The sequence below is a fragment of the Pieris brassicae genome, chromosome 3, assembly GCF_905147105.1.
Source record: "Pieris brassicae chromosome 3, ilPieBrab1.1, whole genome shotgun sequence".
Lineage (NCBI taxonomy): Eukaryota > Metazoa > Arthropoda > Insecta > Lepidoptera > Pieridae > Pieris > Pieris brassicae.
In genome coordinates this window covers 18,402,609-18,411,713 of record NC_059667.1, presented here as the reverse complement: position 1 = coordinate 18,411,713, position 9,105 = coordinate 18,402,609, and the positions used below count along the sequence as shown (strand labels likewise).

Here is a 9,105-nt window from a genome sequence, read left to right as displayed (position 1 = left end):
AACCCTACAAAGACCTACGTTTGTTCGTTTTGCTCGGGGCCGGTGCTCCAAATACCAGCTTCTTCCTTTTGATCAAATTCAGCGAAGGGCTTGTCGAATTGTCAATCTCCATATTAGGGATCGCCTTGATTTTCTCTGTCTACAAAGTACACTATGTTGAGTGTTGAAGCAGACTTGTGGATAACAAAATATCAGTAATAATAAAAATATGAAATAAATATCAGAAACTATCTTCTAAATACGATACGGATGAATTGCTAGATATCGTATCAATAATCGATGGCTTATATATAATTAATATTTAAATACATTTTCAATTAGTAATTATTGGATCGTGGAAAATGAAGGCCTTTACAGTTATTTTATTTGGCGTCTTAGCCGCAGTACAGGTGAGATTTTCGTTCAATAATTTTATGAGATCGTTTTTTAGTCATTTGCTACAAATATAAAAGTATAACTCGCAATGCTACTTATGAGTTAGGCGTAGAGATTCACCGATATATGTGGATTCCAATTAGCATAATTAAATAAAATTTTGGTACAATCTTTGGGTTACAAGGAAATTGTAAGGAAATTCAACCACTATTGCTTCACTTGATATATTAAAACAAAATGTTATAATAGTAATATATACAAAGTGGATTTAGAGGTATATTCGTAAAGTTAAAGTTGTGTAGAAAAATTAGCATTATATTATTATATTAGCATTGAAGTTCTATTTATACCTAGAGAATCCATCCTTACTTACGTTTAGTCACGATTGAAAATGTATTTTTTTTCTAAATTCGTGCTCATTTATCATGATAAAGACATGTCTTAATCCCCGTCTCATTTAATCTTGTCCTAATGCCCTAATTACTGCATAGTTTGCTCCTGTTTTGGACTCACTCGTACTAAAACAAAACGTTGCCTACATACCTTTACAGATAGGGTGCATTGTTAGGTGGTTTTACATATAAATGTCTCTAAATAGGATTGCTTGATATACATATGGATATATATTGGTTGGCAGATTGTATTGTTACGTTGGATGATATTGTTGTATATAGATTTTCTTACGTAATACCAAAAAATGAGAGCTCCTTCAACTAATCATTCGAGGTAAAGCGGCAGGTGGAAAGGAGACCTGGCCGCAGACGCACGACTTCCTTGAAGAAGCTTTGGCAATGTCAAACCAAGTCATTGTTCAGAAAGGCGTCATCCAAAATTAAAGTAGCCATTATGATCGCCAACTTTCGAAAAGATCACCATTAGGAGACTAGATTATAGTTCAATAGATTATTATATGGTGTTGTTAATTTTGGATATTTTAAGTAATAAATATATATTTTTTTGTTACAGGGCCGTGTCGCATGTAAGTGCCAATATTTTTGAAAAAATACCATTTACCAAATTTACTGCTATATACGTTCTTACGTTATCTGATAGATAATTATAAGACTTCATGCCTCATCGATTACAACACATTTGACAGCAATAAATTATAAGTTTGCTACAAACAATACTAATCATAAATTAAAAATACATTATATTAAGATATAGGTAGATTATTAGCTTGTTCTGAAAAATAAATCTTATCAGTTGATATCAAATGCTAGAAACTACAGTATTTGAGAAATTCCACATAAGTTTAAAAGTCCAAAATATTTAACTCTATGGGCCAAAACTCCAGGAATTCACTAGTCGTGTTTATTTATTAAGTCTCATTAAAAAAAACTAAAAAGGTAACTTTTAGCACTCAACGATGAACAAACCAGTTTTGACGTACCGTGGTTGGTCCACCTTCGTATCACACGTCTGACGCTGAGAGGGCGTCTAGACTCCTGTGTAGGAACTATCTACAACAACAGATGGATCATTACTGCTGCTTCCTGCTTGTCTGAGTGAGTATTAGAATAAAAATATGTGCGTGTACTTACTTCTTTATGACCTTATTTTTAGGTAAATAAACTTATCTTATTTAACGAAACGAAAAAGTTTATCAAAAGGCTTTAATTATCATAGACATGAATACAAAAAAATTCAATTTTACCTTATTACTACTAAGATTATTAAAGAATTTCATTAATTGTAATATAATTATTACTATCATTGTTATCGTTATTATATATTTTTGTTATTAATGGCTTCGAATTTCTTCGAATCAACCGTGGTAGGGACAAGATGAGATGATGAAGATGGCCCGTAATAGAAAAATGTGACGCGTAACCGAAAAACGTGATGGTAATTTTTTTTACAACGCCGATAAAGAAGTTTCACTTCAAAAAGTTAATTAAAAATGGACTTTTGATGTTGCCTGGTCGAGACTATTATCTGTAATCGAAAATATCTTCTTCTGTATTAACTCGACTATGTATTTGCTTGTTGTTTGCACGAGAATGTAAGTGAGTGCTCCTATTTCACCATGCCAACTGCTTATACAGGACAAATCTCTGTTTTTAATTTTTTTTAGTATTAATGAAATACTCTAGATGTCATGTGGAACATGCAGGTGTAATGAATGCAGGTCCTTACAAACATTGTGTAAAACAAAAAACTTCTCGTCCGTTTTACACCCTTGATTTGAGAACTGGCAGAAATCTAAAATTAGAAGTATTTAGCATTTAAAATATATTTATTTATTGACGTTCATAAGTGTAAATTGTGTTACCTAAATGCATAAATGCTTTGTTTTCCCGTCTTACAAACGTCACTATCTCTAAGCTCCTTGGATAATAAGATGTTTATATTTAATGTTATTAATATTTTATTAATTTGAACTTTAACGGTAGGTTCTTTATTTTTACAGATTGAACATTGACAACACTCTAATAGAGTAAGTAACTCCACGATTACTGAAACTTTACGAATACTATTCTAATTATGTTCGAAATACATAATTTTAATTTAACAATTTTTGATGAGGGTGATCCCAAATATTTTTTCTCAGCCGATCTTCACATTTATTAGTTGAGTCATTGTTGAGATTTACTCAGGTTACGTTAGACAGATTTTTATTTTGATTATTACTTTTTGTTAATTATAATTGATTATAGTTACGTCCACTATTTAGAATTTTATAGAGAGTGTTTAGTGCGTTTTTGAGAACTATCGTGAGGCAAAGTATCATAGTAAACTAATAGAATTTCTCCAAATCCTTACTGCTGATAATATTGTGTGCCTTTTTTCCTGGTAAGAAGATATTGTAACGAAGTATGTACTCAGGACTTATTATTCTAGTATAAGATGGTGTATCGTCGGCCACCGAACCGTTCCTTGTGGTACAAATTACATAATATGTTTTTCAAATTATTAAACTTTAACGTTCATCGAAATAAGTCGAAAAATGACTAAACTAATGGCAGATAAAAAAGAGACGTCTATGATCCTTTCTTAATTATTATTTTCCTCAGTTCACGTTATATATGGATCCGCTACGACGCCCCAAATGTCTTCAGACCTGGTTTCGTGACAGAAACGAAAAAGCTTAAAATCCACCCTGAGTACGATCACAAAACTGGAGCCAATGATATTGGTCTCATTGACATTAACAGGGAAATTGAATTCACAGGTAAGTTCAGACACCAAAATATATCTTTTAAAGAAATTATCACGTAATTTAATATGTCACTTATTTTGTGGAGGGGCATCTAAATTGTTTTTGGAATAAAATTGGGTTTCCTTGAAGATATATATATATTAATATTGTTAAATATGTGTTATTGGTTGGATCATAATCAATCTTAAACGGAATAAAACTTATTATAAATAAAAATTATGAATAAACCGATGCAAATATTGGCGTTATGGAGTTTTGTTATGTTGGCGCTTTATTTAGAAATAGTTTTACAACGTATACGTTATTTTTTCCCGTTCTGCCTTTTTTATTACATTACTATATAATATTTTATTAATTACCGATTGGTTTAGTTTTTAATAAAAAGGAAATGTAAATGAATACGAATATTTATATAACTTAACAAAACTTCTTTCTTATGATTTATTGAAAAGTGTATAACAAAATTGTGATGTTTCCCGAAACAGAATATTAAATTACTTCGTGGTGTACCCAATTATTGGAGGCCTCTTCATATTCCGTTACGATACACAACTTTGCGAATTCTCTTAATTAATCTTGATTTATAATTTGAAGTTAAATTTGTGAAATATATCACTTGTGTTTTTTTTACTGGAGTAAATTAATCCCAACGATTGGGATAATTTTAATATTCGTCAAATTTGTAAAAAGCTTTATTGATTTACGTTTACAATTTACGCTTTGAATTTATTGAGTGATAATTCTGTAATTCCGCTTGGGAGTTTGTTGTAAAAACGAATACAATTTACATATAAGGAGTGGTTGATCATCTGGAGCCTGGTTAGTCGTACGCTTAAATTAGTTCTGTTTCGAGTATTATACTGATGAAAGTCACCATTTGTTTTAAAATTGTTTATATTTTTTTGTATATACGGCAAGACTTCAAGAATATATCGATCTATATAGTGTCATAGTATTTAATTCCTTAAACTTATTCTGTACCGACTCCCTTGGGGAAACACAACAAATACCCCGAACAGCCCGCTTTTGCGGCAGAAATATGGATTGAATCATTGCAGCAGCACCCCAACGTAGAATACCGTACGGCATAACGCTGTGAAATTAGCTATGATACACAATTTAAGCCGTGTACTTATTAGTAAACTGTCGGATTTTTTTACTGCAAATGCAGCAGACCTCACCCTATTCGATATAGTCTCTATGTGTGTACCCACTGGAGTTTATTATCTATTGTTATGCCTAGAAATATAGTTTAATCAACAAAGGTTAGTTCACTGTCCTTTACTTTCTGGATCTAATACATTTTGTTTTAATCTCATTAAGCAGTAAGTTAAACCTGTTAACTATGTCCAATAATTTTTCCTATTTACTTTAAATGGAAGTGAAGTGTTATCAGCAAACAATACCATGTCATGAACTCCGTTGACAAAGAATGGATGAATGTAAATTAGAAATAAGAAAGGCCCGAGAATCAAGTCTTGGGGGATGCCGTTTGCATGCACTCTTTGGATCCTTCCCTGTAAATATGAATTCATCAGATTGAAAGCTTTGCCATCAACGCCATAGTGATGAAGCTTTCCAACCTGACTCAGACTCCGTCGTATGATTCTTCCCAGGAATTAAATTTGTCCGAAATCAACTTCACACCGCCATCGATTATGGAGTGATCCTTAGTATTTATTATGCAAGAGTTTATTTTTATTAAAATGTAAAGAAAGTTGGTGTAGCATTGTTGGTGTGCTAGAAGTTTGACGGCTCGGATCAGACTCGCCTTCGCCAATGGTGTAATCTTACCTAATTTCATTTGGTCCCGAAACACTCCTCCACGATCGACATATATGTTAAAAATTACAGACAATTCTGAGCTAACTTCTTAGATCACTAACGAAATTCAAAATCATTGTTTATATACTCCATATATCTTTACTTTTTTTTACTAAAAGCTTTAAAGTTTTAACGAAATCATAACAAGTTATATTATGTTTAAACTAAAATTTAATATTACATTTAGGTACACAAAATTACACAAGGTTTTGCCCGCTCTACGCCCTTGACTTGCGAACTGGGAGTAAATGTACATTTAGAATTATCTTTACTTCTTTCCTGACGTTCATAAGTGTACCAACATTGTTTACCTATATGAATAAAGTTATTTTAACTTTGTGTTACACATGTTTTCGGTTGAATGATGTTTTTGGATTTTAATTTCATTTATCATTCCTTTGTATAGTCAGTTCATGTAACAGGTTTGGTATTTTTGAAATGATGATTTCAGACAAGATCCAGCCTATTCCTTTGGCAGCCTCTGATGCTGAAGTACCTGGAACTGGCCTGGTTTGTGGCTATGGCGAAAAAGATGGAGGTAAGTCGGCCGTACCACAATCGGGTAAAACTGTAGTCCCCTGAAGTCTTGGATTTTTTAGCCTGCAATCTATCGTAAGATATTCTACACTTCACTATATATTTAATCATCGAAGAAATAGACGAAAAATACGGCCAATTCCAATAATTACTGCCATATTTAATATGTTATTATACTGGATCATTATTTGTTTGAAAAAAACTGGGCTACAATTTCAATATTAATTTAGTAATCGTTCTTCTATATGAATGTCTAAATACTAAAATGTCACATTTTAACCCAATTTTTTTAATGTTTTAATCACTAGTCAACACATCTACACCATTTTTTGTCGAAACAGCACTTGTCCGCCCTTTACACGAACAGTAAGCGACTTGTCTATTTTAACTTAATACTAAAACGGCACTTGTCCAGAAGAATACCTGTCATTTTGGAATAGCATTTATAATTGGCCTGTAGAATAATAAGAATAAAACTAGAATAAGAAGAATTATACTAGAATAAAACTTATAGGTGATAACTATAGATGGTTAACGAATACATTATAACTTTTTTGACTATCTTTATGTTTGATTTTATTTAAATATTACTTAGATTGATTACTATTTAAGTGGTAAAAGAGCACATGTCCATGGTAATACATACCTAATTACTAAAAGGTAACTTGTCCATGATATTTTATGGCTGTTTTTAAGCATTCACAGAGAAATATGCAACTTTTTAATATGGATTATGTTGTCATGTACATTCTCAATAGCATACATAAAAACCAAGTTTGTATCTTCATTCTTTCAAAAACTATACAGTTATTTCTATCTCCTGTAAATTTTCATTCAGAAATAAATAGGGGACAAATGCCCTTTTAGTATTTAGACATTCATATATAATTCGATACACATACAATAAGTCCGTAATCCAAGCCACTATTTGAACAATTAGTGTGTATTATTTCTTAAATACATTGCTCTTTTTTATTACCTTATTGCAGAGGCCGGTGAAGATCTTTACTGCGTGGTTGACACGGTTACTGAAGTTGACGGTCTACTAGTGGCACAGAGCTCTGTCAATGCTACCAGGGTTTGTTAATGTTAACTGAATAATTAAAAAAGAAAAGTCTTTATTTCCTTGTTGTACACTATTTTATTAATTTTAATCTATTACCGATATATTATTACTTATTATAAAGTACCCATAACCAACGAGCATGCAATCATGGTGAATATCATGAAAGTTGTGACGAGAGATGTATGTCAGGCCCTAGCCCTAGATCCGTGGTCTCTGCCTACTTCTTCGAGAAGAAAGCGGAAAGATCAATAGAATAATTAATTTTATACTATTTGAATCAACATTGCTATATATAGATTATATTTCCTAATTCTTATCTTGTTCGGCGAGGACCCCATTTTGGGTAAAGGTCTACATTTTAATTTGTCTAGATCGAGTGCAATTTGGCTAAAGAACTGAATATTAATCCATTTCTAGATGAGAAATAATTCGTGGAAAAGATAAATAAAAATGTTGTAATAGAAATAGTGTCAGCGCTTTGACTGACAATTACTATGCACAAATCTGTGAAGAATGATATTATTATACTTGCGGTGCGCTTGCGGAGTCTACGTAACTGTTCCGTTATTATTACGGATTATTTTAATCTTATTTAATACGGAGTAATGAAATATAAAAGAGAAATGTTAATTTACGAAATTATTAATGTTCTTGCAGTACGACTTGGGAGGGGCTTTAGTGTCTGACGGCAAAGTACACGCTATTCTTGTACGCATCGCTGATGAAACCTCAGCAGGAGGTTCGTATATTATATCGTTACCCTTAGCTATGACATTTATAAGAAACCCTTTTTCTAGTATTAGTTTACTGAAATTATCAAGACAGTAAACTAATACACTGAAAATCTCAAAACACACCTTTCTTGTACCATTTTCTATATAAATATATGTACACCGTAAATGGACACATTAAAAAAATTTTTTGTTTTAATCTGGAAGCAATACACAGATATCACCAAAATTATATATACATATATATATATATATATATATATATATGATTTCAGATAAAGTATTTATCCATAATTATGACGTAAATATATATTACATCAATCCATACACAGGAAACAAATGAACAACTAAAGCAATGATATAATTTCAAATTCCGTCTGCAAAAACCAATACAGGGGTTCAGGTACCCCTCTTTCGAATTCTTCGCGATTATAACGGATTAAACAGTACAAGTGCTCCGGGCTGAATATATCCGGTAGTGGGGTGATAAATTTTAAAGAGAGTGTTGTTAAGTTTCTATCTCATACCGAATCCGCTCTTTTGCTGGCAATTATTTTTTCTACTTAACAAAAATTTCTGGTAAACTTACTTTTTATGTTAAAATTCATCACATATACGTCTTGATAAACTTGTCACATATAGTTTTATGTGCGATGTGGTAAAATAAATTAATAAACATATACGTGTAATAAGAGGATGTATAAAAATTATGAATTTAATTCTTTTATCGAAAGGAATGACTAAAAAAACCAAGAGGCTAACAAATCTGAATAAGAATGCTTTTAACGTAATTAAACACATATCCTTGTTTTCATGACTATTTACTAAATAATCCAAAATTAAATATTGAATATTATTATTATGTTCTCTCTTTTAGCCTTCCTTCCTACGTCTAAGTACGTAGCCTGGATTGAAGAGGAGACAGCTGAGAAGGAACCTGAACCTGAGGAAGAAAAGATTTCCGTTGTGGATGGAGACGACGTGCTTATTGCAGAACCCATTCTAACGTTTTAAATTCAATTATAAACTAATAAACAAATAAAATTTAGTGTTTCTACTTACTATGTCTGTAATTACTTCCCGAAAAACAATTTTTCAAAGTATTTCTTATTGATTGAATGTTTAAAATGGTGACGTCGGATGATACAATTCTTAGCTCTTGTAAGAGCTATATTATTTCATTTTACCTTATTACTACTAAGATTATTACAGAATTTCATTAATTGTAATAGAATTATTACTATCATTATTATATATTTTTGTTATTAATAGCTTCGAATCTCTTCGAATCAACCGTGGTAGGGACAAGAAAACGTGTAACGGAAAAATGTGACGGTAATTTTTTTTCCAACGCCGATAAAGAAGTTTCACTTCAATAACGGTATTTTTTTAACAATAAGTAGTCTTGC

At 31.5% G+C, this 9,105-nt stretch overlaps 1 protein-coding gene across 1 annotated transcript; it reads left to right on the top strand.

The window, feature by feature from the left end:
• The first annotated feature begins 305 nt into the window (after positions 1-305).
• LOC123707673 (trypsin beta-like) lies at positions 306-8,744 on the top strand. The gene is made up of 9 exons (XM_045657945.1): positions 306-389; positions 1,342-1,354; positions 1,736-1,883; positions 2,789-2,815; positions 3,393-3,550; positions 5,814-5,900; positions 6,889-6,977; positions 7,623-7,704; positions 8,574-8,744. The coding sequence occupies exons 1-9, from the start codon at positions 342-344 to the stop codon at positions 8,708-8,710; spliced, it is 789 nt and encodes a 262-aa protein (XP_045513901.1). The 5' UTR covers positions 306-341; the 3' UTR covers positions 8,711-8,744.
• Positions 8,745-9,105: the final 361 nt, after the last annotated feature.

Bases quoted from the DNA above. Each gene is read 5' to 3' on its own strand.
- LOC123707673 (XM_045657945.1), top strand. From the start codon at position 342: ATGAAGGCCTTTACAGTTATTTTATTTGGCGTCTTAGCCGCAGTACAG. The intron at 2,816-3,392 runs GTAAGTAACTCC...TATTTTCCTCAG, and splicing joins ATTGACAACACTCTAATAGA to TTCACGTTATATATGGATCC. The intron at 6,978-7,622 runs GTTTGTTAATGT...ATGTTCTTGCAG, and splicing joins GCTCTGTCAATGCTACCAGG to TACGACTTGGGAGGGGCTTT.